The sequence below is a fragment of the Salmo salar genome, chromosome 14, assembly GCF_965601325.2.
Source record: "Salmo salar chromosome 14, fSalSal1, whole genome shotgun sequence".
Taxonomy (NCBI): domain Eukaryota; kingdom Metazoa; phylum Chordata; class Actinopteri; order Salmoniformes; family Salmonidae; genus Salmo; species Salmo salar.
The window spans coordinates 44,861,370-44,888,123 of NC_138304.1; the positions used below are offsets into that span (position 1 = coordinate 44,861,370).

The 26,754-nt window shown below is 44.7% G+C and overlaps 1 protein-coding gene across 2 annotated transcripts; it reads left to right on the forward strand.

Annotated features, from left to right (window-relative positions):
* The first annotated feature begins 3,986 nt into the window (after positions 1-3,986).
* lig1 (ligase I, DNA, ATP-dependent) lies at positions 3,987-26,072 on the forward strand. 2 transcript variants are annotated; one of them, XM_014141073.3, is made up of 27 exons: positions 3,987-4,137; positions 5,801-5,890; positions 6,152-6,323; positions 7,144-7,324; positions 7,683-7,799; positions 7,881-8,459; positions 8,781-8,913; positions 9,220-9,303; positions 10,954-11,010; positions 11,209-11,267; positions 11,551-11,664; positions 11,775-11,941; positions 12,117-12,193; positions 12,667-12,758; positions 12,963-13,062; positions 13,267-13,352; positions 13,536-13,651; positions 14,532-14,627; positions 15,290-15,400; positions 15,992-16,063; positions 19,571-19,715; positions 22,380-22,462; positions 23,309-23,461; positions 23,725-23,778; positions 23,901-24,044; positions 25,279-25,371; positions 25,687-26,072. In XM_014141073.3, the coding sequence occupies exons 1-27, from the start codon at positions 4,121-4,123 to the stop codon at positions 25,759-25,761; spliced, it is 3,267 nt and encodes a 1,088-aa protein (XP_013996548.1). In that variant the 5' UTR covers positions 3,987-4,120; the 3' UTR covers positions 25,762-26,072. The 2 variants fall into 2 exon arrangements, with proteins under 2 accessions (XP_013996548.1, XP_082817128.1); XM_082961002.1 differs by lacking the exons at positions 25,279-25,371; positions 25,687-26,072 and adding an exon at positions 25,130-25,204.
* The last annotated feature ends 682 nt before the right edge of the window (positions 26,073-26,754 follow it).

Consider the following 26,754-nt stretch of genomic DNA (forward strand, 5'->3'; position numbering starts at 1 on the left):
GTGTTACATTATAACAGAGGAGGTCAAATGGATTATTAAACAACTTTACAGGTATTTTTGAATATCTGACTTCAGTGTGATGATGATGATGATGATGAAGATATTTTACAGATGCAGTGTAACTGTACTTCCTCCATAAGATCACTCTCATTACCATATTGGAGCAAAACTAAGGGTCCCACTTTAGATTGGAAATGAGGCAGCCAATTACATTTATGGAAGCTACAATCTAGCCACAATATTAAAGCTGATCTACCCCCTATTCATTACAAATATATGAAAATAAGGGTCCCACTTTAAATTGTCAATATGCATTTATTACATGGAAATGACATACTGTCAGCACTACAGGAGGTTGGTGGCACCTTAATTGGGGAGGACGGGATCGTGGTAATGACTGGAGCGGAGATTCACCCTGTGTCTGTACGTTTACTTTGACTGATCCTCCTGACCTTTTGTCCCGGCTGTCAAGCTGAGAGGCTGGCGAGGCAGTGGGAAGAGAGAAACCCCACATGAACTACGACAAGCTGAGAGGCTGGCGAGGCAGTGGGAAGAGAGAAACCCCACATGAACTACGACAAGCTGAGAGGCTGGCGAGGCAGTGGGAAGAGTGAAACCCCACATGAACTATGACAAGCTGAGCAGAGCACAATGAGGTGAGGTGAAAGGCTCAATACTACTGTTGTTCCCATAGATACACTCACTCAGGTACAGTCTCAATACAACTGTTGTTCCCATAGATACACTCACTCAGCTACAGTCTCAATACTACTGTTGTTCCCATAGTTACACTCACTCAGCTACAGTCTCAATACTACTGTTGTTTCCATAGTTACACTCACTCAGGTACAGTCTCAATACAACTGTTGTTCCCATAGATACACTCACTCAGCTACAGTCTCAATACTACTGTTCTTCCCATAGTTACACTCACTCAGCTACAGTCTCAATACTACTGTTGTTCCCATAGTTACACTCACTTAGGTACAGTCTGAATACTACTGTTGTTCCCATAGATACACTCACTCAGGTACAGTCTCAATACAACTGTTGTTCCCATAGATAAACTCACTCAGGTACAGTCTCAATACTACTGTTGTTCCCATAGATACACTCACTCAGGTACAGTCTGAATACTACTGTTCTTCCCATAGATACACTCACTCAGCTACAGTCTGAATACTACTGTTCTTCCCATAGATACACTCACTCAGCTACAGTCTGAATACTACTGTTGTTCCCATAGATACAGTCACTCAGGTTCAGTACTACTGTTACTCCTTAATGCCAACAGGTACTTATTTCAATGAAATTACGTTGAACCAATGTGGAATAGATGTTGAATTCATGTCTGTGCCCGGTGGGGAGATTCACCTACAAGTCTAACTTCAGTAAACTGATCCTGGTCAACATCCAAGGGCACCCACCTTGTCACCAGGTCAGTATATCCCCTGTTTATCTCAAGGTGTATCAAATGGCACCATATTCCTACTAGCTCACTCATCTCATATAAGGATCTAGGGCTTTGAAATGGACCACTTACTTTTGGACTCCCAGCTGGTCGAGAGTGCCCCTCTTCTGTTCCTCCCTATGCATTGTGGCAGGTAGCGTTCTCCTGGCATCCGCCAAACCCAGATTCGTCCGTCAGACTGCCAGATGGTGAAGCGTGATTCATCACTCCAGAGAACGCGTTTCCACTGCTCCAGAGTCCAATGGCGGCAAGCTTTACACCACTCCAGCCGACACTTGGCATTGCGCATGGTGATCTTAGGCTTGTGTGCGGCTGCTCGGCCATGGAAACCCATTTCATGAAGCTCCAGACTAACAGTTCTTGTGCTGACATTGCTTCCAGAGGCAGTTTGGAACTCGGTAGTGTCGCAACCGAGGACAGCCAATTTTTACACTCTACACGCTTCAGCACTCGGCGAGCTTGTGTGGCCTACCACTTCGTGACTGAGCTGTTGTTGCTCGTAAACATTTCCAGTTCACAATAACAGCACTTACAGTTGACCTGGGTAGCTCTAGCAGGGCAGAAATTTGATGAACTGAATTGTTGGAAATGTGGCATCGTATGATGGTGCCACATTGAAAGACACTGAGCTCTTCAGTAAGGCCATTCCATTGCCAATGTTTCTCTATGGAAATTGCATGGATGTGTGTTCAATTGTATACATCTGTCAGCAACGGGTGTCGCTGAAATAGCCGAATCCACTCATTTGAAGTGGTGTCCACATACTTTTGTATATACAGTGTATTAGCCACTCTTTTGCCCCATCTCTTTCAACCATACAGTTTTTCAATTCCTCACCAATCCATGAAGCCTTAACAGTTCTAACAGTCAGTTTCTTAACAGGTGCATGTTTATTCATAATTGGAAGAAGAAATGTCATAAATTAATCAAATGCAGCGTCTCGATGCTCCTTATTAATCACATCAGACCAACAAATATTCATCCACATAAGAGTCACAGCAAAATATTTAGTTGATACATACAGCCACTACATACGGCCTCTTGTGTTCAAGATGTCTGACATCTTTTTATGTACATCAATGTGTGTTTGACCGTCTGTCTGTGTTCCTCTTTATCGACAGCCTTCCAGTCGGTAACCCTCTCACCTTCTGCCGTATTGCCTCCCGAAGCCCATCCCGTTGCCCTCTTCGGGGCCACTTCCCCTTCCTCTCTGTTCCCCCTCCTCCTGGGAGCTCGAACCCTAATCTGAGGGAGCTCTTAGCAGGCCTTCCACCTGCCGCCACTACCGCCCTGGCACCTCAACCCCAATTGCTTCAACGGCTGGCATACCAAGAGCAATATCATCAGAACCCTGCCTGGTGTGGGACTGGGAGGGAAAGAGAGTGGGAGCTGAGGAGGAGAGAGGAATGTGGGGAATGATGATGGAGAGTAGTGGAGGAGGAGGAGGAGGAGGAGGAGGAATGTGGGGAATGATGATGTAGTGGAGGAGGAGGAGGAGGAGGAGGAGGAGGAGGAATGTGGGGAATGATGATAGAGAGTAGTGGAGGAGAAGGAGGAAGAGGAGGAGGAATGTGGGGAATGACGATGGAGAGTAGTGGAGGAGAAGGAGGAAGAGGAGGAGGAGGAGGAATGTGGGGAATGATGATGGAGATTAGTGGAGAAGGAGGAGGAGGAATGTGGGGAATGATGATGGAGAGTAGTGGAGGAGAAGGAGGAAGAGGAGGAGGAGGAGGCATGTGGGGAATGATGATGGAGAGTAGTGGAGGAGAAGGAGGAGGAATGTGGGGAATGATGATGGAGAGTAGTGGAGGAGAAGGAGGAGGATGAGAAATGCCAGGGAGAGTCTTTCCTCTTTTGACATTATAATAGATGTCCTATTGTTTGGGATGTCTTTGTCTGTAGTTTTTACTCTCTCTCTCTTTTTAAATTCTCCTTTGAGTAAATCTGAAAAGGCTATTATTAAAATGAGATTATTATAATATTATTGTTCCTCACAGATTGAGTGTGGATACTACTGATGTTGTTTGTGTAAAGGATTGTGTATAGAACAGGACAATTGCAGTTGTGTGATATGTATGATGAATTGTATGTGAATGTCACAGTGTACTTTGATATTTATTCTATTTAATATTGCATGTGTATTTACTTATTCTACATTTCATTAAATAAATAGGTTTAGTAGTACAAACCTGTGACATGAACAGTACACTTACTTTCTCAGCAATCTTCAACAGAGAAGTACCTGTTGTGTATGACAATAAAATATTTCAATTGTCAAACTGTTGCGCTGCATTATAAGGCAAATTTGCTTTGCATGACAAAAGGCAAATTTCCATTTTGTGCTCAATGATTTTAGCAAAACATAGGCCTAAAAGACTGATGATATGTGAAATATCATCACGATCAGAGCCATACTGTTGCTATATAATATATTCCACTCCAGCAGGTGGCAGTATCGCAAATGCCGTTAGCTCGACACCACACTGGCAACATGATTCCCTCCCTTGCAGAAACGTCTCACGTTGTTTTGGCGCCGAACGTTTCAATCGCATTTCTGCGCGGGTAATGTCCTTTTGTTGTTAGCTAAACACGAACTTTAATTGTAGTGTATAACCAGTAATTTACCACATCAGAAAACTACAAGAAAGCATGCAGCGAAGCATATCGTAAGTAAAGTCAGCATTGGTTTCTGCTGGCAGTAAGTCTTTGCTCCACTAGTCAAGTAATGTTAGCTAGCTAGGTTGGCTAACTCAGCCTGTTGGCTTTTGTGCTAGGTAACGTTAGTTAGCAACACTAGCAAAATGAGTTCCTTGCCACCATCTAGCTAACTGGATTGAGGTACATTGAAACTAGCTAGTTGGCTTCTTTGTGGTTGCAAATATGTGAACAACACACACGAGGTCAAACCCCTTGGACTTTGTGTTGATAATGAAGTGAAAATGACTTCGTCATATATCCTCCAACCACCGGCTAAGAGGGCATTATCACTTTTATACAACGGGTTACCAACATATTCAAATAATAATTGACATATTTTCATTAACGTTATTTTTTGATTAATTTATTCATGCTTCCACAATATATATTCCCGAAATAAAATAAACTAGGGTTGGTACCCAAACCGGCTGCTCGTATTGGTTCGGTTACCAGAGAACCAGTTGTTTTTCTGTTCTGTATCTATGGACGCGACCCAGTCGTGTGTTCTAAATGTTCCGTTTCCATACTGGCTTGGCAACGTTCTCATCGCTAGCTAGCTAGCCAACTACAGCTAACTTAAAAGTAACGTCAAAAAGAATAACAGCTGCGTTTGTTTTAAGTTGTTTTCTAGTGACATTTATTTGGATACCGACATAACAATAAACTAATGAGGCGCGATTTCACCTGGCATAGAAAATGTGCTCTCTCGTCAGGACACTTGTTCAGAGGAGCTAGCCAGCAACATTTGTGTGTGTGTGTGTGTGTATATATATATATATATATATATATATATATATAAATTAATTATGCCAGCTGATTCATGATTTAGCTGGCTGAGAAACGCAGTCTGTCTCGACCCGACACGTTCATTGCTATGGGACAGCTGGAGATAGAATTTGAATATTGAAACATTTTTGCAAATGTCATTAAGCCAGACAGCAAGGATTATACACATCTCCTCTGTTGAAAACTAAATGTTAGTCAGAAAGAAATGTGAGATAATGTCTAGATGCTTTTTAAAGTGGAGATCAAGTTTATATTTTGCCTGGCTGGGCTGATGAGACAGTGGATTGTGCAGTTGGATGAACAGAGTAAATGGCCATTTTAATGTCATAGATTTAGCTGGTGGTAACTTGTGGAATAGACACTGGCTGGAATGCGCTTTTAACCAATCAGCATTCAGGATTAGACCCAGCCGTTGTATAATTAGGCAATAAGGCTCGAGGGGGTGTGGTATATGGCCAATATGCCACCTCTAAGGGCTGTTAGGCACGACGCAACGCCATGGTATATTGACCCTATATCACATACCCCTGAGGTGCCTTATTGCTATTATAAACTGGTTACCAATGTAATTAGAGCTGTAAAAATAAGTGTTTTGTCATACCTGTGGTATACGGTCTGATATACCACGGCTGTCAGCCAATCAGCATTCAGGGCTCAAACCACCCAGTTTATAATGTCATATAACGTTAGTGCCTGTCTCAAAATTCTACTTGACACCTGCCTTAATATATAGCGAATCATGAGACTCAACAGCGTGTTTGTGTCATGCATAATGTATTTTTTACCTTTACAGTAGCTACATATGTTTTCTTTCTGACTTCTGTTAAATTTTCTTCTGCCCTAAAGATCTTTCTTTCAGCCCAAAACGGGCAAAGAGAAGGAGAGCAAAAAATGTGATGGCCCGGTGAAAGACAAGCCGGTGAAAGACAAGCCAGAGTAAGTGTTTAAGGCAAGGGGATGAGGGTGGCAGGGTTTTCACGGGTGTAGCCAGAGCCATATATTTAAGTTAAATACATGTCCCTGGGTGTCGTTGTCTATACAGGAAATGGATTACCCTTGAAGTTTGTGGTAGAGTACTTGCCTGAATAGCAAAGCAATCAGCAACGGCGAAAGCGAACAGAGTGTAGAATGACCGATATGAGAGTAGGTATTTGCAGTGTCTCTCTATAATGTATTTTTATTTTCCATCCTTGCTAGACCAGTCAAAAGGCCTCTCAAAGTTCAGAATGGGGTCCATAAAGAGCCTGATTCGCCAGTAAAGAAGTTCACTAAACGCAGTCGTCAGATCTTGGACAGTGATGATGATGATGAGGCTCAGGCTCCAGCCGGAATAGAACAGGAGCAAGAGGACAAGGCTGTGCAACCCAAGGTAGCTTTTACATTTCCCACCTCATATCCTCCTCTACGTACACAAGCTCTAATCAGGACATTGGATCCATCCCATATGGCACCCTATTCCCTACGTAGTGCACCAGTTTTGACCAGGCCCTAACGGCTCTGGTCAAAAGTAGCACACTATAGGAAATAGGGTGCCTTTTGGCACTCAGAAATGATTTATATACTCTGCAGTAGGCTTGGGCTGTATACCGGGGTATTTTCAAATACCAACAGTATGATTGTCAATACCGTCAACACTGCTTATAACTAAGTTCAGTATCTAAGATGTGCCAAATCATCTCCAGTTCAGTGCCCCAGCTATGCGTTTGGTTTGCTAACTCTCTAGCTAAGTGGCTAGGTTACAAGATCAAGCTTCTTGTTTACAGCAGAGACAATCAAGCCCTTCCTGGATCAAGGTCCCTGCTGCCTAAATTAGTTTTGTGTGTCAAAACAATAACACATTTTTTTGTTTTAAAGAGCCCCTTGCGTGCGCTGCTGGTAATACCGTATACCCCAGTATGATACAGGAACAGCATGACTGAATGAACATTTGGTTACCACCCAACCCTACTCTGGTCTTTACCATTTGAAACAACTGTAAAGCCAAAGGAGGGTGTGTGTATATAAAGATGCGTCTGAGTATGCATTCCAAATGGCATCATATTCCCAATACAGTGCCGTCTTGACCAGGTCGCTCTTGAAAAACAGATTTGACCTAAATGAGACCTGGGTAAACAAATACAAATCTAGGAAATAGTGGCCGTTTGTGACCCACTCTGCATATAGATCTGAACTTTGTCTCTCCCCCACAGGATGAAGTATTCAAGGCTGTTACCACCCCCCTGTCCCCCGCATCTCCAGTGACCCCAGCAGCATCCGCCACTCCAGTGACCCCATCCGCCACTCCAGTGACCCCAGCCGCCTCCCCCACCCCTGGAACCCCAGACACCCCCACTTCCATCTCACCCTCCGGAATACCCAAACGCCGCACCGGTCGGTCTCTAGCTGTACAAGTCCAACATCCTCTACTAACACACTGTTAACTAAGTTGTCTGTTATTTAATGCAGCCTGCATGTTGAAATATGTCTGAAAATAGGAAAAAGCATTTCCATATCTGGGGTTACTTGTTGCAGGTGCGTGGGGAATTATTCAATGATAACAAAGAGAAAATACCTCCACACAAGTTGTTTAAAAAAAAAAATGAACAGAATAAATATATTTCTAAGGACTACTTCAATTTCATTAATGCCACAAAAATGTGTTCAGCAATGATGCATCTCTAGTTGTTTCTATCTTCTCTGTAGAGTAGTGATGCATCTCTAACTAGTTGTGTTTCTATCATCTCTGTAGCACGGAAGCAGTTCCCCAAGAGAAAGCTGGACAGCAGGAGTGGCAGTGAAAAGGAAGAGGAAGAACAAGGACCGCAGAATAAAAGAGCAAAGGTTGAGGAGACACAGGACAGCACCGGTAAGGGTTTCCTCCATTACAAGTGTTCCTTGCTACTCCTTCTCTCTTCTGTTGCATCACTCCGTTTCTCTTTCTCTGTAGAGAATGAAGAGGAAACGATGGATGTGGGAGGAGAGAACAGTGTGGATAAGCCTGAGGTGGCGCAGAACAACCCAGAGGAGAAAGAGACAGATGAAGAGAAGACCAAAGATGGAGAGAAGGAGAAAGCACTTGATGTGAAAGAGACTGCGACTGAGAAGGCTGAGGAGGAAAAAGGAAAAAGTGAAAAGGCTAAAGAGAGAAGTCCTAAGGGTCAAAAAGTTAAAGAGAGAAGTCCTAAAGAGAGAAGTCCTAAGGGTCAAAAGGTTAAAGAGAGAAGTCCTAAAGAGAGAAGTCCTAAGAGTCAAAAGGTTAAAGAGAGAAGTCCTAAAGAGAGAAGTCCTAAGGGTCAAAAGGTTAAAGAGAGAAGTCCTAAAGAGAGAAGTCCTAAGGGTCAAAAGGTTAAAGAGAGAAGTCCTAAAGAGAGAAGTCCTAAGGGTCAAAAGGTGGTAAAGGATGACAAAGAAAAAGGAAGTCCTAAAAATGAAAGGAAGGCAGTGAAGGAGGGGAAAGACTTGAAAGAAGAGAAAGTGTCAGAATGCCCCCAAGCCACAAAAGCCCCCACCATCAGCAGTTTCTTTGGTGAGATTTTTCCCCATTTACTTCCTGCCTTGCACAGGAACATCTCTATGAATGAGTTTGCATTCTGCATTTTGTTTAGAAGAAACCTGAAGGAGTGTAACATTGCTTCTCAAATGGCACGGAATAGGGTGCCATTTGGGATTTAACCTACATTTTGTTTTGAAGAGATCTGAAGAAGTGTAAGAGACTTGTAAACTGCAGAGATGGCAGTGGAACAAGGACATGTAACACCCTTTGTACTTTATACTTTAAAAAGCTTGTTTGACAAACCGTATGCTCCAAACTCCAAGTCTGAATGTTGGTTTCTTCTCTGTTATCTAGCTCCCAGGAAGGCTGCTGTAAAGATGGAGAGACCAGAGAAGAGCGAGGGAGACGGAAAGGAGAAGAGCGGGGAGTGTATAAAGGAAGAGGCGACGGTGTCCCGTACCACGGAGGATGTTAAAGACAAGAAAGGGTAAGAGAGAATCACAGATGGTTATGAAAATGTGTTAACTTTACACCATGGCTTCATCCCATTCTCCACCCTTTTCCCAAAATTGGTGCTTTGGTCAATGGTGGAATCTCCCTCTAGCCAATATTTACAATAACCCATTGCTTTTAAACCTGTCACTGTAAGTGTGCAGGTGAAGAAAGGCTATGTCCCGATTCTCTGGCCATCGCTTTGAAGGAGTAGCTGTACACGTGTACATTACTGGATGTTTTTTCCAGTGAGTTGAATAGTGCAGTATACTGTATTAATCTGAGTGTCTTTGACCCCCAGAGAGAAGACTGCCCAGGCCCAGTATGACCCGTCCAGACCCAACTACCACCCAGTAGACCACGCCTGCTGGAGGCAGGGAGAGAGGTACGCCCAACCCCCTTAATATGGATCAAATCCCGTTAACGGGATAGATTTGACAACATCCGGTGAAATTGCAGAGCGCAAAATTCAAATTACAGAAATAGTAATATTTAACTTTCATGAAAATACAAGTGTCATACATCAAAATAAATCTTAACTTCTTGTTAATCCAGCCGCTGTGTCAGATTTCAAAAAGGCTTTACGGCGAAAGCACACCATGCGATTATCTGAGTACAGCGCCCTGCACACAAAAGCATTAAAAAAAAAAATCTACCAAGCAGGTGCACCACGAAAGTCAGAAATAGCAATAAAATAAATGCCTTACCTTTGAAGATCTTCTTCTGTTGGCACTCCAAAAGGTCCCAGCTACATCACAAATGGTCCTTTTGTTTGATAATGTCCTTTATATCCTCAGAAACTCAGTTTAGCTGACGCGTTTCATTCAATAATCCACCGGTTTCCCTCCTACAAAATGCATACAAAGTGAATCCCAAACGTTACCAATAAACTTCTCCAAACAAGTCAAACAATGTTTATAATGAATCCTCAGGTACCCTAATACGTAAATAAACTATCAAATTTAAGGCGGAGAATCATTATTGTCTTTAATGAAGATAAACAACAAAGAACGCGCTCTCATCCACGCGCCTGAAAACACTATAGCCAAAATGGGAGCCACTTAGAAAAACTACAAATTCTAGCTAATTTTTCCAAAAACCAGCCTGAAACTCTTTCTAAACACTTGACATCTAGTGGAAGCCATAGGAACTGCAATCTCTGAGGTTTCCGCCTCATAATTAACATGCCAGCCATTGGAAACAGTGGTAGGCTGAATTCTTTTTTGGGGGGATGGTTTGTCCTCGGGGTTTCGCCTGCCATATCAGTTCTGTTATACTCACAGACATTATTTTAACAGATTTAGAAACTTTAGAGGGTTTTCTATCCAAATCTATATGCATATCCTAGCTTCTGGGCCTGAGTAACAGGCAGTTTACTTTGGGCACGCTTTTCATCTGGATGTCTAAATACTGCCCCCTAGCCCAAAGAGGTTAACCTCTCTGGGGTATGTGGGACGCTAGCGTTCAAATTCAAATTTCTCAAACATACAACTATTATATCCCATTTTAAAGATGCACTTCTCGTTAATCGAACCACATTGTCCGATTTCAAAAAGGCATTACGGCGAAAGCATAACATTAGATTATGTTAGGACAGCGCCTAGACAAGAAAAACCACACAGCCATTTTCCAAGGAAGGAGAGGTGTCACAAAAAACAGAAATACAGCTAAAATTAATCACTAACCTTTGATGATCTTCATCAGATGGCACTCATAGGACTTCATGTTACACAATACATGTATGTTTTGCTCGATAAAGTTCATATTTATATCCAAAACCCCCATTTTACATTGGCGTGTAATGTTCAGAAATGTTTTGCCTCCCAAAACTTCCGGTGGTTGAGCACATCAATTTACAGAAATACTCATCATAACGTTGATAAAATATTCAACTGTTATTCAAAGAATTATAGATGCACTTCTCCTTAATGCAACCGCTGTGTCAGATTTCAAAAATGTTTCAGTGTTTTGATACTGTAAATAAGTCTCTCAATGGAGTTGTATTCAGTGTTTTGTCTAATTTTTTCTTTCACAGGGTCCCGTATTTGGCTGTTGCACGCACCTTTGAAAAGATTGAGGAAGATTCTGGCAGGTAAGAGATTTCAATAGACCTCCCAAGTCGTAACTGGTTAGTTCTTGTATGCATCCCAAATGGCACCCTATTCCCTATGTAGTGCACTATCTAGGTGATGGGGTGCCATTTGGGCAGCCTGTGTTTTATTGTAGTGTAATTTTCCCTTTTATATTGTTTTACATGCTAATTGCATTTCTTTCACTTTTTTGTTGCTAGATTGAGGAACATTGAAACATTATCAAATCTCCTACGCTCTGTTATCGTCCTCTCTCCAGGTAAAATAGCTTTTTTAGTTTTTCCCTAAGGTGTGTACATGTGGAGCCCAGGTGCAGGATGCAACATCCCAAATGGCATTCTAATATTCCCTATTTAGTACACTACTTTTGACCAAACCCTACGGCACTATACTATCTGTAAAGGAACGCTGTGAAATACCCTGGATATGTCCCAAATGCCACCCGATTCCCTATGGGACCTTGTCAAAAGTAGTGCGCTATATAGGGACTAGTGTGCTGCAGATAGTGTGCTGAGTGTTTCTCTCTTGTTGTTCTTTCTCAGAGGACCTGCTGTGCTGCGTCTACCTGTGTCTCAATCAGCTGGGTCCTGCTTACATGGGGCTGGAGCTGGGAGTGGGAGAAACTGTTCTTATGAAGGCTGTCGCACAAGCTACTGGTGAGACACCCACACAACACACACACACACTCTCTCTCAGTGTTGTTTGTTATTTAACTTCCTTTGCTTTTGGGCTTAGAACTCTCTCACATCTTTGTTCTTGTTGCCAGGGCGACAGTTGGACAAAATCAAGGCGGAGGCTGCGGAGAAGGGAGACTTGGGTTTGGTGGCTGAGAGTTCCCGTAACAACCAGAGAATTATGTTCCAGCCAGCCAATCTGATTGCGGGGGGTGTGTTCAACAAACTGAAAGACATCGGGAACATGAGTGGGAATTCTGTGAGTGTGTGTGAGAGTTTAACACAGTAAAATTCTCAAATCGTTTTGATAAATTCACTGATTTTAAGAAAACGCACTTCTCTGTCCTGGGAATAGGATGATGAATTGTTTTTTTATCAGTCTAGAATTTGATTAAAATGAATGAATTATTTTCTCTCTCTCCCCCTGCCTGCAGGCCATGAATAAGAAGATTGACATCATCAAAGGTCTCTTTGTAGCATGTCGTTTCTCTGAAGCCAGATACATTGTCAGGTGATGGTCTACTACGTCCTTCACTTTACTACTGGTCAAACTGAGGATGTCTCCTAAATGGCAGCCTATGCTCTATGTAATGCAATACTTTTCACCTGAGCCTTATTGACCTGTCTTTCTGCACTAACTGAGTTCTAGCCTTTGTTCATTTTATATGTGATCGATTATTATTTTGTTGTATCTTCCGGTCACCTGTTATTGGTTTACACAGGATATAGTTGAGCATGTTGTCTTGCTTCATTAGTCAAGCTGAACTTATTATCACTCCTGTCTGCCTGCCCATTCACAATTCGCCACCCCGCTGGTCGGTACGCTAATGCATTCAAATAAGATTGGATCTCTGTGACTATTAAATGATGTGTAATTCTATAGTACTTTATAACTGTTTGTTTACCAGCTGCTACGTACAACATCAGACAAAAAGCAGGACATCATCAATGCATGTCTGTATTGATTGGTTGATTGATCGACAGGTCGCTGGCAGGGAAGCTGAGGATTGGCTTGGCTGAACAGAGTGTACTGTCTGCCCTGAGTCAGGCCGTGTGTCTGACTCCTCCAGGACAAGGTTAGCCAGCCAACGTTATCACAATGTTTAAACAACATTACCTCCCAACTTTAGCACGTTTTCACAATACTATCACATTACCCCAACATCGTCAAAGCGTTTTCACAACAGACATTATCACCATGTTTGTTCACAACATAGCCTCTACATACAATATTAACGTCTGCCCTTGATGCAACTGAGACGTTTGTGTGTCTATTCCAGACTTCCCTCCGGCGGTGATTGACGCGGGGAAAGGAATGAGTGCAGAAAAACAGAAAGCTTGGATAGAAGAGAAGAGCCTTATCCTCAAACAGACTTACTGGTACTAAACCTGCTAAATACAGCTGTAGTGAGTGTGTTCATTACCCAAACAGCCCCCTATTCCCTATATAGTGCACTACTTTTGACCAGGGCTCATAGGGTTCTGCACAATGTAGTACACTATGTAGGGAATGTAGTGCCATTTGGGACAAAGCCTGTGTGAATTAGATTTTCTTAATGGTTTTGTTCTGTTTGTCCCGTCCAGTGAGATGCCAAACTATGATGTCATCATCCCAGTCATTCTGAAGGAGGGGATTGACCAACTCCCCAACCACTGCAAACTCACTCCAGGCAATAATAATCATTTATTACATTTTTATAGCGCTTTTCATTACATCAACAATCCCAAAGTACTTAAAGCGGGAGGGGAAATGACAGCCTTTTATGAGTAGATGATGAGGTACTGACCATCGGGGTTGTTGGTGTGTGTGTATTGTTTGTTTCAGTGTGGTATTTCTGACCCCTGTTCCTCAGGTGTACCGTTGAGGCCCATGCTGGCTCACCCCACCAAAGGTGTAGGAGAGGTGATGAAGAGATTTGATGAAGCCGCCTTCACCTGCGAGTACAAGTATGATGGAGAACGAGCACAGGTGTGTGTGTGTGTGTGTGTGTGTGTGTGTGTGTGTGTGTGGTTGCTCACTTTTGTGTGTGTGTGTGTCAGCTACATGTTTGTTATATCTGTGTGTGTCCTGTGAGGCCCTCCCGGGTGGAGGCTGTAGAGAGGCCTCCCGGGTGGAGGCTGTAGAGAGGACCTCCCGGGTGGAGGCTGTAGAGAGGACCTCCCGGGTGGAGGCTGTCGAGAGCTCTGTGAGGCCCTCCCGGGTGAAGGCCGTAGAGAGCCCTGTGAGGACCTCCCGGGTGGAGGCTGTAGAGAGACCCTCCCGAGTGGAGGCTGTAGAGAGCTCTGTGAGGCCCTCCCGAGTGGAGGCTGTAGAGAGGCCCTCCCGAGTGGAGGCTGTAGAGAGGCCCTCCCGAGTGGAGGCTGTAGAGAGGCCCTCCCGAGTGGAGGCTGTAGAGAGGCCCTCCTGAGTGGAGGCTGTAGAGAGGCCCTCCCGAGTGGAGGCTGTAGAGAGGCCCTCCCGAGTGGAGGCTGTAGAGAGCTCTGTGATGTGTCGTCCTGTTGGTCGTTAAGCTGCTGTCTGCCTCCTGAAATGGCCACCAGATGGCGCTCTAACATACAGCTGGCTTGTAGCTCCATCTTTACAGGTGGACCCTGCATGTTTCTGTCTAATATAACATGTATTATGATAGTCGGCAGATGCGTATTCAAAGCAACGGACAGTAGTGCGTGCTTCCATTTTGTTATGAGTGGCCCCTGCGGGAATTGAACCCACTGTCCTGGTGTTTTTTTAAAGTGTTATACTCCACCAACTGAGCCACACAGCTCTACTCTACTACATACAACAGGAATCCCACTGTCCTGGTGTTGGTTGAAGGGTTCAACTATTGATAATTGTATGTATTGTGCAGATCCATATCTTGGAGAACGGGGAAGTGCGTATTTTCAGTCGCAACCAGGAGGATAATACCACCAAATATCCTGACATCATCTCTCGCATTCCTACGGTAACAATGACCCTCTGAGCATCCCAAATGACAGCCTATTCCCTATATAGTGCACTACTTTTGTCCAGAGTACACTACATAGAGAATAGGGTGCAATTTCGGGAAACAATCTGACATCATCTTAGCCCCTTTATCATGGACATAAGCACACTGCATGAATAATACCTGTCTCTCTTTCTCGCTGTGTCTCTCGCTCTCTCTTTCTTTCTCTCTCTTTCTCTCTTCTCTCTTTCTCTCTCTCCTTCTCTCTTTCTCTCTCTCCTTCTCTCTCTTTCTCCTCTCTCTTCTCTTTCTCTCTCTTTTTCTCTCTTTCTCTCTCCTCTCTTTCTCTCTCCTCTCTTTCTCTCTCTCTTCTCTCTCTCTCTTCTCTCTCTTCTCTCTCTTTCTCTCTTCTTCTCTCTCCTCTCTCTCTCTCTCTCGCTGTGTCTCTCTCGCTTTCTCTCTCGCTTTCTTTCTCTCTTTTCTCTCTTCTCTCTCTCCTTCTCTCTTTCTCTCTCTCCTTCTCTCTTTCTCTCTCTCCTTCTCTCTTTCTCTCTCTTTTTCTCTCTTTCTCTCTCCTCTCTTTCTCTCTCCTCTCTTTCTCTCTCTCTTCTCTCTCTTCTCTCTTTCTCTCTCTTCTTTCTCTCTCTTCTTCTCTCTCTCTCTCGCTGTGTCTCTCTCAGGTAAAGAATGAGTCTGTGGTATCCTGTGTGTTGGACTCTGAGGCAGTAGCTTGGGACAGAGAGAAGAAACAGATCCAACCATTCCAGGTTCTCACCACACGGAAGAGAAAGGTGACAGTAAAGAAACGAGTGGGCCTCATGCTGAATATTCATTGTTTCTGTAATCATTTTCATTCCAGCTGGATGGCTGATTAGTCCAGGTGGCAGTTTCCTCAGTAGATCCTTTTCCTACCAGGCTCTGATCAAGAAGTGGACTGCTTTGTCTAACCCCTCGACCTGTCTGGTTTGGTTAGACCTGCCGGGAGTCGGACTACCTCCCATCGGCATAGCGCTGAGGGGCTGTCAAGCCCTCTCACTGTCACAATATACTGAGTACAGGGACCAAAACATCTAGGTTGGAATCATCTTTTAGTGGGTGGGTGGGTGGGTGGGTGTACTGTACTGTATATTCTGTAGGATGTGGCTGATATCAATGACCTGTACTGTATATTCTGTAGGATGTGGCTGATATCAATGACCTGTACTGTATATTCTGTAGGATGTGGCTGATATCAATGACCTGTACTGTATATTCTGTAGGATGTGGCTGATATCAATGACCTGTACTGTATATTCTGTAGGATGTGGCTGATATCAATGACCTGTACTGTATATTCTGTAGGATGTGGCTGATATCAATGACCTGTACTGTATATTCTGTAGGATGTGGCTGCAGCTGATATCAAGGTCCAAGTGTGTGTGTACGCCTTCGACCTGCTTTATCTCAATGGAGAGGTGAGTGGATGAGAATAGTAATTATAAGGTCGATTAGAGATGGACACTTTCATATTTAGTGCACTAGTTTTGACCAGGGCCCGTAGGCTTCTGGTCCAGAGTAGTGCACTATATAGAGAATAGGGTGCCATATGGGATGTTTAAGCAATCAGGCCCGAGGGGGTGTGATATATGGCCAATATACCACGGCTAAGGGCTGTTCTTAGGCACAACACAGAGAGTCTGGATACAGCCCTTAGCTGTGGTATATTGGCCATATATCACAAACCCCCGAGGTGACTTGTTGCTATTATAAACTGGTTACCACGGCTTTCAACCAATCAGCATTCAGGGCTCAAACCACCCAGTTTATAATAATTAATTAGACATTGATTGCTGTGTTTGTAACTTCATTGGTGGTAATAGTGTCTCTTTCTCTGGGTGTCTCTCTCTCTCTGGGTGTCTCTCCTCTCTCTGTCTCTCTCTCTCTCATATTCAATTCGCTTTATTGGCATGACGTAGCAATGTACATATTGCCAAAGCTTACTTTGGATATTTACAATATGAAAATAATAAGAATCAAAATTGACAACTGTAGCAACAATAACCAAGGGTCAAAGTAACCATGCATTGAACAATAACAATAAGCATACAATAGAGGACATGTGCAGGTTGATTGGTCTGTCAGACTCTGTCCCTCATCTTATGTCAGGCAGCAATGTAGTGCGCTGCCAGCCCACAGCTCTCTGCGTCCTCCCCCAACAGGACGGGTAGCCTATCCTCATCAGAGAGGTCTTTGAATCTTTGAATCCTTGAATAAGGGTTTCACATTTGGAGAAATGACACTCTAATTGTTTTATATTTTTGTCAGGACTCTCTCTGGGTGTCTCTCTCCTCTCTCTGGGTGTCTCTCTCCTCTCTCTGGGTGTCTCTCTCCTCTCTCTGGGTGTCTCTCTCCTCTCTCTGGGTGTCTCTCCTCTCTCTCTGGGTGTCTCTCCTCTCTCTCTGGGTGTCTCTCCTCTCTCTCTGGGTGTCTCTCCTCTCTCTCTGGGTGTCTCTCCTCTCTCTCTGGGTGTCTCTCCTCTCTCTCTGGGTGTCTCTCCTCTCTCTCTGGGTGTCTCTCCTCTCTCTCTGGGTGTCTCTCCTCTCTCTCTGGGTGTCTCTCCTCTCTCTCTGGGTGTCTCTCCTCTCTCTCTGGGTGTCTCTCTCCTCTCTCTCTGGGTGTCTCTCTCCTCTCTCTCTGGGTGTCTCTCTCCTCTCTCTCTGGGTGTCTCTCTCCTCTCTCTCTGGGTGTCTCTCTCCTCTCTCTCTGGGTGTCTCTCTCCTCTCTCTCTGGGTGTCTCTCTCCTCTCTCTCTGGGTGTCTCTCTCCTCTCTCTCTGGGTGTCTCTCTCCTCTCTCTCTGGGTGTCTCTCCTCTCTCTCTCTGGGTGTCTCTCCTCTCTCTCTCTGGGTGTCTCTCCTCTCTCTCTCTGGGTGTCTCTCCTCTCTCTCTCTGGGTGTCTCTCCTCTCTCTCTCTGGGTGTCTCTCCTCTCTCTCTCTGGGTGTCTCTCCTCTCTCTCTCTGGGTGTCTCTCCTCAAATTCAAATTCAAGCTGCTTTATTGGCATTAAAAACATTGCCAATATTGCCAAAGCAAGAATGTATACAATATACATTGTAATACAATGACAAATAATAATATAAAATGGCAGTAAATAATAATACAATATTAAATATAAAACTATTAACAATAAAATAATAGTAGAATGTAATAAATATAAAAATATAAATATGGAAAATGAATCTATAACTAACTTATAACTAAATAACGGTCATCTTCACCATTACATCCTCTCTCTCTCTCTCTGGGTGTCTCCTCTCTCTCTCTCTCTCTGGGTGTGCCTCTCTCTGGGTGTGCCTCTCTCTGGGTGTGCCTCTCTCTGGGTGTGTCTCTCTCGCTCTCTCTCTGGGTGTCTCTCTCCTCTCTCTCTCTGGGTGTGTCTCTCCTCTCTCTCTCTGGGTGTGTCTCTCTCGCTCTCTCTCTGGGTGTCTCTCTCCTCTCTCTCTCTGGGTGTCTCTCTCCTCTCTCTCTCTGGGTGTCTCTCTCCTTTCTCTCTCTGGGTGTCTCTCTCCTCTCTCTCTCTGGGTGTCTCTCTCCTCTCTCTCTCTGGGTGTCTCTCTCTGGGTTTGTCTCTCTCTCGCTCTCTCTCTCTCTCTGGGTGTGTCTCTCCTCTCTGGGTGTCTCTCTCTCTCTCTCTGGGTGTGTCTCTCCTCTCTGGGTGTCTGTCTCTCTCTCTCTCTCTCTCTCTCTCTCTCTCTCTCTCTCTCTCTCTCTCTCTCTCTCTCTCTCTCTGGGTGTGTCTCTCTCTCTCTCTCTGGGTGTGTCTCTCTCTGTGTGTGTGTCTCTCTCTGTGTGTGTGTCTCTCTCTCTCTCTCTCTGGGTGTCTCTCTCTCTCTGGGTGTCTCTCTCTCTCTCTCTGGGTGTGTCTCTCTCTCTCTCTCTGGGTGTGTCTCTCTCTCTGGGTGTGTCTCTCTCTCTGGGTGTGTCTCTCTCTCTGGGTGTGTCTCTCTCTCTCTCTCTGGGTGTGTCTCTCTCTCTCTCTCTCTGGGTGTGTCTCTCTCTCTCTCTCTCTGGGTGTCTCTCTCTCTCTCTCTGGGTGTCTCTCTCTCTCTCTCTCTGGGTGTGTGTCTCTCTCTCTCTCTCTCTCTCTCTCTCTCTGGGTGTCTCTCTCTCTCTCTCTGGGTGTGTCTCTCTCTCTCTCTCTGGGTGTGTCTCTCTCTCTCTCTCTGGGTGTGTCTCTCTCTCTCTGGGTGTCTCTCTCTCTCTCTCTCTCTCTCTCTCTCTCTCTGGGTGTCTCTCTCCTCTCTCTCTGGGTGTCTCTCTCTCTCTCTCTCTCTCTGGGTGTGTCCCGTGTGGCTCAGTTGGTAGAGCATGGTGTTTGCAACGCCAGGGTTGTGGGTTCGATTCCCACGGGGGGCCAGTACGAGGAAAAAAAATTCACTACTGTAAGTCGCTCTGGATAAGAGCGTCTGCTAAATGACTAAAATGTAATGTAAATGTGGGTGTGCCTCTCTCTGGGTGTCCCTCTCTCTCTGGGTGTCTCTCTCTCCTCTCTCTCGCTCTCTCTCTGGGTGTGTCTCTCCTCTCTCTCTCTGGGTGTGTCTCTCCTCTCTCTCGCTCTCTCTCTGGGTGTGTCTCTTCTCTCTCTCTCCTCTCTCTGTGGGTGCGTCTCTCTCAAAAAAAATCAATTCAAAGGGCTTTATTGGCATGGGAAACATGTTTTCATTGCCAAAGCAAGTTAAGTAGATAATAAACAATTTACAGTAAACCTCAGGTTCTCTCTCTCTGGGTGTATTTACATTGTTTGTGCTCCACTGGTTGTCCTTTTCTCATGGCAACAGCCACAAATCTTGACACTGCGGTATTTTGCCTAATGGATATGGGAGATTATGAATGTTTGATTTGTTTTCAAATTCTTTGTGGATCTGTGGAAAATATGTCTCTAATGTGGTCTCGCTCTCTCTGGGTCTCTCTCTGGGTGTGTCAGTCTCTAGTGAAGCAGTCCTTGTCATGTCGCAGGGCTCTGTTGAAGGAGAGCTTCCAGGAGAAGGAGGGAGAGTTTGTGTTCGCCCGTGCCATCGACTCAGACAACACAGACGCCATCGCTGAGTTCCTGGAGCAATCGGTTCGAGGTTTGTGGGATGAGTCTGTGTTGTGTGTGTTTTTTTACGTGTGTGAGCAGTCTGTTCGCACACATGTTTGCGAGGTCACTCTTGTCTTCTGTGATCTCCTTCTGTCCTTGACTTGTTTATTCATGTCTTAGGCTGTGTCCTAAATGACACCCTATTCCCTATATAGTGCACTACTTTAGACCAGAGCTCTATCTATGGTCCCTGGTCAAAGGTCACTGTGGTTGCCAGGGATGGTGTAGCATTCTAAGCCGCTACCTCTTGGATCATGTATAGTGCTGCAGCAGAGGCCACCATCCAGCCCACTGCTATTTCACCCCCCGTCTTTCCTCTCTAGCGCTCTCTCTCTATCCTGTACAATACACAAACATGTGAGGAGTGGGACTGCCCCACTCCTTTAAAAAAAACATACAAGTTTGAAAAAAAAAGCTGTGCGCTGTACAGCGAAGGGTTTACCAAGAACATTCCAGAAGGACTAATTTGAGGCAGAAAGGGAATTGTCGTTGTCTTACGTCAGATGGCGTCACTCCTACGCAACGCTCGTCCTTCAATCAATCTGTCTTGTAGGACGTCGAACTCATCCTAAAATGTTGGGATTCCCGAGCACCCGCCATTCAAAAATGGAAACGGTTCCTAAAATATTATATCAATGCGCTCTTGTATGACTCTCCATGAAATAGGCAGAATAACAAGCTAAAGTAATACAAATGTTGTGACAATGATTTAATAGTTTGAGAAAATTAAAACAAAGGCTATCTCCTGCAAAAAATTTGCAAAGATGTCGGCCGCCAGTGCAGTGACTTAATCAGCTGCTTAGCTGTTCTGGCTAGCTGTCGTACTGACGGGGTAAGCTGGGCTAGCTGTCGTAGTGACGGGGTAAGCTGGGCTAGCTGTCGTACTGACGGGGTAAGCTGGGCTAGCTGTCGTACTGACGGGGTAAGCTGGGCTAGCTGTCGTACTGACGGGGTAAGCTGGGCTAGCTGTCGTAGTGACGGGGTAAGCTGGGCTAGCTGTCGTAGTGACGGGGTAAGCTGGGCTAGCTGTCGTAGTGACGGGGTAAGCTGGGCTAGCTGTCGTACTGACGGGGTAAGCTGGGCTAGCTGTCGTACTGACGGGGTAAGCTGGGCTAGCTGTCGTACTGACGGGGTAAGCTGGGCTAGCTGTCGTACTGACGGGGTAAGCTGGGCTAGCTGTCGTACTGACGGGGTAAGCTGGGCTAGCTGTCGTACTGACGGGGTAAGCTGGGCTAGCTGTCGTACTGACGGGGTAAGCTGGGCTAGCTGTCATACTGACGGGGTAAGCTGGGCTAGCTGTCGTACTGACGGGGTAAGCTGGGCTAGCTGTCGTAGTGACGGGGTAAGCTGGGCTAGCTGTCGTACTGACGGGGTAAGCTGGGCTAGCTGTCGTACTGACGGGGTAAGCTGGGCTAGCTGTCGTAGTGACGGGGTAAGCTGGGCTAGCTGTCGTAGTGACGGGGTAAGCTGGGCTAGCTGTCGTAGTGACGGGGTAAGCTGGGCTAGCTGTCGTACTGACGGGGTAAGCTGGGCTAGCTGTCGTACTGACGGGGTAAGCTGGGCTAGCTGTCGTACTGACGGGGTAAGCTGGGCTAGCTGTCGTACTGACGGGGTAAGCTGGGCTAGCTGTCGTACTGACGGGGTAAGCTGGGCTAGCTGTCGTACTGACGGGGTAAGCTGGGCTAGCTCTACCTTTACTGACATTTTTAAAGCTCGCTTAACTTGTTTAAATTACCCTGAAGTTGTAGACTTGCAGCCCCAAAGTTAAGAGGGACTGATCAGAAATCAGTTTGTAGATCAGCATGTTTCCCCTGCGATGGCTAACGTTACTCTGTATGGTTGGGTCAGCTGAGCACAGCAGCTGACTTGGGAGGCGACTGCTATGACCAACAGCTGCTTCATGAAAACTCATCATGTGAGCATCAGCACTACTAAAGTAGCTTGCTTAGATAGCTTTTGTTGGAAGCATTCAACATTGTGTGTGTTACTAAGAGGCTTGGTTGGTTAGCAGCATCGTTTCAGGGACTGGTTCAGCAAGCTAATGTTGGACATTTTATGCTAGCTTTCATGCCCATTGTCAAACTTCAGAAATGCTCGGAGAAGCACAAAAAGTCTTCGCTAGATGTGAAATGGAGCGACTAAGACTTCCTCACCAATAACATTATTGATAGATGTATTGTTTTAGCTTACATTCATTCAGACTGTTTTCAGGCAGAAATTGTGTTCAGCAGACGATGTCACCTAGGTAATACTGTTAGACAACCCATTGTAGCTGAGTTATCCCATCACCCTGCAAGATACGAGACAGATCAGTGCCGGCAGAACCGACACGCTACCTGGTTTAGGACATGGCAGCCAATTCCCCATTGTCCTTAGATAGCGTGTCGATTTTCCATCGTCCTAAGTCAGATAGCGTGTCGATTTTCCGTCGTCCTAAGTCAGATAGCGTGTCGATTCGCCATCGTCCTATCTAAGGACAATGGGGAATTGGCTGCCATTTGGGACACACACTAAGTGTTATGTTTCTATGGGCCCTCGTCAAAATTAGTGCACTATATAGGGAATCGGTTGTCATTTCCTGTTTTTAAATACATTTTAAATTACATTTGGCACACACTGTAAATGTTTCTGTATGTAATTCTGGGTTCATCAGACTCCTGTGAGGGACTCATGGTGAAGACTCTGGAGAAAGATGCCACCTATGAAATCGCCAAGCGCTCTCACAACTGGCTCAAGGTACAGACACACCACAGGGTTCTCCCCAGGATTTAACAAGGTGGTGCTGCTGTGTACAGCCGGGGGGACGCCCAGACAGGGGCAGCCCCCCCCCCCCCCAAGACTCTGAGAGTTTTGCGTTTTTGAACATCATTAACTGCCATTTCCTGCTATCTAGAACTAAAAAGTGCCTTCTATATAACAAATAAAGTAAAAATAAATATATATTTACCTTTTTCATTTATATATACATACATATTTATATTTACAGACATACATACAGTACCAGTCAAAAGTTTGAACATCTACTCATTCCAGGGTTTTTCTTTATTTTTGCTATTTTTTTACAGTGTAGAATAATAGTGAAGACATCAATACTATGAAATAACACATATGGAGTAACCAAAAATGTGTTAACAAATCTAAATATATTTGAGATATAGACACCCTTTGCCTTGATGACAGCTTTGCACACTCGACATTTTCTCAACCAGCTTCATGAGGTATTCACCTGGAATGCTTTCCCGACATATGCTGAGCACTTGTTGGCTGCTTTTCCTTCACTCTGCGGTCCAACTCATCCCAAACCATCTCAATTGGGTTAGCATTAGTTTTGATGTCTTCACTATTATACTACAATGTAGAAAATAGTAAAAATAAAGAAAAACCCTTGAATGAGTAGGTGTGTCCAAACGTTGACTGGTGCTGTGTATATATAGTGGCGCAGCCTGTCCACAAGGTGGCGCAGCTCCTCTTACATTCTTTGGTGAGAACCCTGCACAACACGTGCACGCAAACACACGCGCGCACACACACACAAGAACTTGTAATACGTTTTCTATAAATCCTTCCCATCTCTCTGTCTAGCTGAAGAAGGATTATCTGGATGGCGTGGGGGACACGATTGATCTGTGTGTGATCGGAGCGTATCTGGGGAAGGGGAAGAGAACAGGGACCTATGGAGGCTTTCTGCTCGCCTGCTACGATGAGGACAATGAAGAGTTCCAGTCAGTCTGCAAGGTCAGTGTGTGTGTGTGAGGGGGGGGTTCTTTGTGTGGGCTGTATGTCTGTGTGTGTGTACCTGTCTGCCTGCCTTGCCTGCGAGGTGACTTTTTTCCTCTCTCTGCTGGTTTGTCTGTTTTGAAAGGTGACAGCGCCTCGGGCCAATTAGGCTAAAGGCATTTAACACAGGGAATTCTGTCAGTTCTGTTATTCTACTCTCCTAAAGGTCTCATCTGGTTTACCCCAGGGGAATATATTTTCTGGTTCTTTTGTCTTTGCAGATTGGGACAGGTTTCAAGGATGAAGATTTGGAGCAACATTACAAATTCTTAAAGGTACAATACGTCGACCGTTGCTGTGTTCTTTTCTCGTTTGTGAAGCAAAGCCCAGCGTTTCTGTTGCAAAGCTGCCAAAAGTCTTTAGATCCAATTAACTATGAAGCCATTGTCTTTTCCAGGAGCATATTTTGCCAAAGCCCCGCCCCTATTACCGTGTGGACCAATCAACTGAGCCCGACTTGTGGCTCGATGCCGTGCAAGTATGGGAAGTGAAGTGTGCCGACCTATCGCTGTCGCCGATCTACAAGGCTGGCATGGGATTGGTTAGTACCACTCTTGTTTGTACACTGGCACATCAATACTAATAATATAAAGACTGGCCCTATTCCTTTTGTAGTGCACTACTTTTGACCAGGTCCCAATAAAGTAGTGCACTATATAGGGAATAGGGTGCCATTTGGGACACAACCAAAGTAATTTGGAAATTATTCATTCGATTCAATGCAATTTCATCTTTGAGGACCGACAGGGATGCAAACGCCACAGACTCTTCACCTCATTAATCCCCTCTGCAAATCTAAAATGTGTTGTTGATTCTCAACAAACTCTTTACGTCTCTAGATTTGAGTATTTAAAAAGTTCCCCCAAATTTCTTGTGAGATCATGGCTCTGGTTGCTTTCCTTTGGGAATTATATTAATTAATAGACTTTCCATGAACCCATGTTACCCACAACTTAAATGCACACTCCTATAGGCCTAGGTCTAATATTTAGGCTACATCTCCCGAGGGGCGCCGCAGTCTAAGGCACTGCATCTCAGTGTTAGAGGTGTCACTACAGACCCTGGTTCGATTCCAGGCTGTATCACAACCGGCCGTGATTGGGAGTCCCATAGGGCGGCGCACAATTGTCTCAGCGTCGTCCAGGTTAGGGTTTGGCTGGGGTAGGCCATCATTGTAAATAAGAATTTGTTCTTAACAGACTTAAATAAATGTTAAAATAAATCTCAGGGCCAGAGTATGAGTAGCAGTGCTGCTGTCCATAAATCCTATTCATATCAACACTCCTACTCTGAAGCTCTTTGTCGATACGGGCCCTAATCTGTGATTTATACAAGGGCTGTGTCCCAAATGGCCCTCTATTTCCTATAAAGTGCATAACGTTTGAGCAGAGCCTTATGAGTAGTGTACTACATTGGGAAGAGGGTGCCATTTGGGACAGAGCCCAGGTTTCAAAGTGCTTTACTGGTCAAGTCTTCGGGTGCTTGGTTAGTAATGCATCAACTGGGAAAGGAAAACCCGCACTCAATGAGAGGGTCTGTTTTCATGTTCTTTTAGCAGGTCAAACCCGCACTCACTGAGAGGGTCTGTTTTAATGTATTTTCTCTGGTCCTCGTATCTTCTCTCTTTGTGACCCAGAGAATGGCTTCAACCGTTTGCTAGGGTTATGGTTCGGCATAGTTAGTTGAAATGTTGTTGACACTCTACAAAACAATTTGGGACTATCCAAATACAGTGTTGCCGGTGATTCATGTATTTTCTCTCTCCTGTCTCCCAGTGTGACCCAGAGAAGGGCATTTCTCTTCGGTTCCCACGCTTCCTGAGGATCAGAGATGATAAAAAGCCAGAGGAGGCCACTTCAGGAGGACAGGTACATTGAGACACTGCTGTGACACACTGGAGTTGTCTTGTTGCACATCATTTCTCTTTCTCAATTCATCTTTCCACGATTCCTCACGTCCTGTCTTCGCTCCTCTCTCTCAACTGTATTGGAGGAGAAGGTCCAAGGTCCCTCCCCTTGGACCTTCTCCAGTGCGTTTTGAGAAGGTGTCAAGGGGAGATTTATTTGTATGTTTTTTTTTGTTGTTGTTTTTCACAGCGCCTTCTCTGTATTTCAACATCTCCCTCAGAACCATTTGTATATCTCTCTGAAATCAAGTCACTGATTTCTGTCATTCTATTTTAGATTGCTGATTTATACAGGAAGCAGCAGGTTGTTCAGAATCAGGGCGACAAAGCTGACCTTGAGGACTACTACTGACCTCTGACCTGATCAGCTGACCGTCCAGTCGCCAATGACTCGGGTGAAATCTCAATGTGTACATAATTATACTTTTTTAAATGATGAACCTGAATAAGGCTCTGCCAATGCAAAAATGAAAGCGAAGACCCTGTGAACAGCTGTGTTTCTAGATATAGGCTCTGCCAATGTTATGACGTTCAACGTTTTGTTGTTGAGCCTAAGGCTTTTTTGGGGGGGGATTGTATACACAGCAGTATAAAGTACAGTTGTCAATGACTCATAAATCATCATAAAGTATGTGAATAAAGGCTTTTGCCAATTTTATAATATGCTGTTTGTGTGTGTTCATTTTAGCAACTAAACATATTTTTCTCAACATATGCAGTAAAAAAAAACGTCAAGACTATTGATGACTTCCATCGTTCAGATTGTACTGATGCGTATCTAGGTAACGCTTTACCTGAAACTCGCAGGTATGCTTTATAACTTGTTCTAAGCATGTATGAGCCTGAAGGCATTCAGTTGTACAACTGACTAGGCAGCTCCCTTTATCCTTTTAATGTCTTCTAAGGTTTTATAATTCAGGCAGTGAGTGAATACCACTTTGTTCCCTTTGTCCTATGTGCCACCCAGTATAATGAAGATGAGTTGAATGGCACTTAATATTTGCAGTACACAGTGACTTGAATAGAGTCCACAGGAGTAAACAAAAAGCTCAGTACCCTCAGTACCTCTCACTCACAGCTTCATTACCATACATATGTGTCCCAAATTGCACCCTATTATAGTGCACTACTTGGTTTAATGTCATTGTCACCATACTCCCTATATAGTGCACTACTTTTAACCTGAGCCCTATCAGTCTACTATATACACTACTTGACCAAAAGTATGTGGACACCTGCTCGTCCAACATCTCATTCCAAAATCACTGGCATTAATATGGAGTTGGTCCCCCCCCCTTTTCTGCTATAACAGCCTCCACTCTTCTGGGAAGGCTTTCCACTAGAT